The sequence below is a fragment of the Geospiza fortis genome, unplaced genomic scaffold, assembly GCF_000277835.1.
Source record: "Geospiza fortis unplaced genomic scaffold, GeoFor_1.0 scaffold499, whole genome shotgun sequence".
Lineage (NCBI taxonomy): Eukaryota > Metazoa > Chordata > Aves > Passeriformes > Thraupidae > Geospiza > Geospiza fortis.
This window is the reverse complement of record NW_005054914.1, coordinates 28,879-29,678: the sequence shown is the minus strand read 5'-3', so window position 1 is coordinate 29,678 and position 800 is coordinate 28,879. Positions and strand designations below refer to the sequence as shown.

At 52.2% G+C, this 800-nt stretch overlaps 1 protein-coding gene across 1 annotated transcript in view; it reads left to right on the top strand.

The window, feature by feature from the left end:
- The window catches only part of LOC102032251 (lysophosphatidic acid receptor 2), a gene marked incomplete at its 5' end in the record, with an annotated part of 5,936 nt that extends 5,136 nt beyond the window's left edge, over positions 1-800 (top strand). Inside the window, one exon of the mRNA XM_014311505.2 lies at positions 487-800. Within this exon, the coding sequence (XP_014166980.1) occupies positions 487-767 (281 nt within the window). The remainder of the gene's footprint in view (positions 1-486) is intronic.

Genomic DNA, 800 nt, shown 5'->3' with positions numbered 1-800 from the left:
TGGGTGGTTAATTAGCAGTTAATTGGCCATTAATTAGGGGGTAACAAGGGTGTTCACCCACCATCACCATCATCCTGGGTGGGTGGTTCGTTAGGGGTAATTAGGGGTTAATTGGGTTGGTCATTATCATCCCAGGTGGGTGGTTAATTAGTGGTTAATTAGGGTGTAACAGGGGTGCCCGCCACCTTACTGCGCTGAATTTTACCCTGGAATTCTTTGGCTGGGAAAGACCTGAAATCCCATCCAGGCCAACGCCCAAAATTCCCATTTTTTCCCTCTCTTCCCATTTTTCCAGGTGCCTTTGGGATCTCCTGGGTCTTCTTCCCATCTCTTTTCATTCTTCTCCCAAGACTCACCATGGAACAATTTTATCCTGGAATTCTTTGATTGGGAGAGAACTTCAACCCCATGCAGGAATTTTAAAAATTCCCACCCAAAACTCCCATTTTTTCCCATTTTTTCCCATTTTTTCCCCATTTTTTCCAGGAGCCTTCGTGGTGTGCTGGACCCCGGGCCAGGTGCTCCTGCTGCTGGACGGGCTGGGCTGCGCGAGCTGCGACGTGCTGGCCGTGGAGAAGTACGTGCTGCTGCTGGCCGAAGTCAACTCGCTCATCAACGCCGTCGTTTACTCGTGGCGCGATAACGAGATGAGGAGCACCTTCCGCCGCCTCCTGTGCCTGCCGTGCCCCCGCCACGCCAAATACGCCGCGCCGGAGCGGGGGCTGAGCTCCCACAACGGCCACTTCACCGTGGATTCTTCCATTTAGGGGTTTTTTGGGGATTTTTGGGGTTTTTTTGGG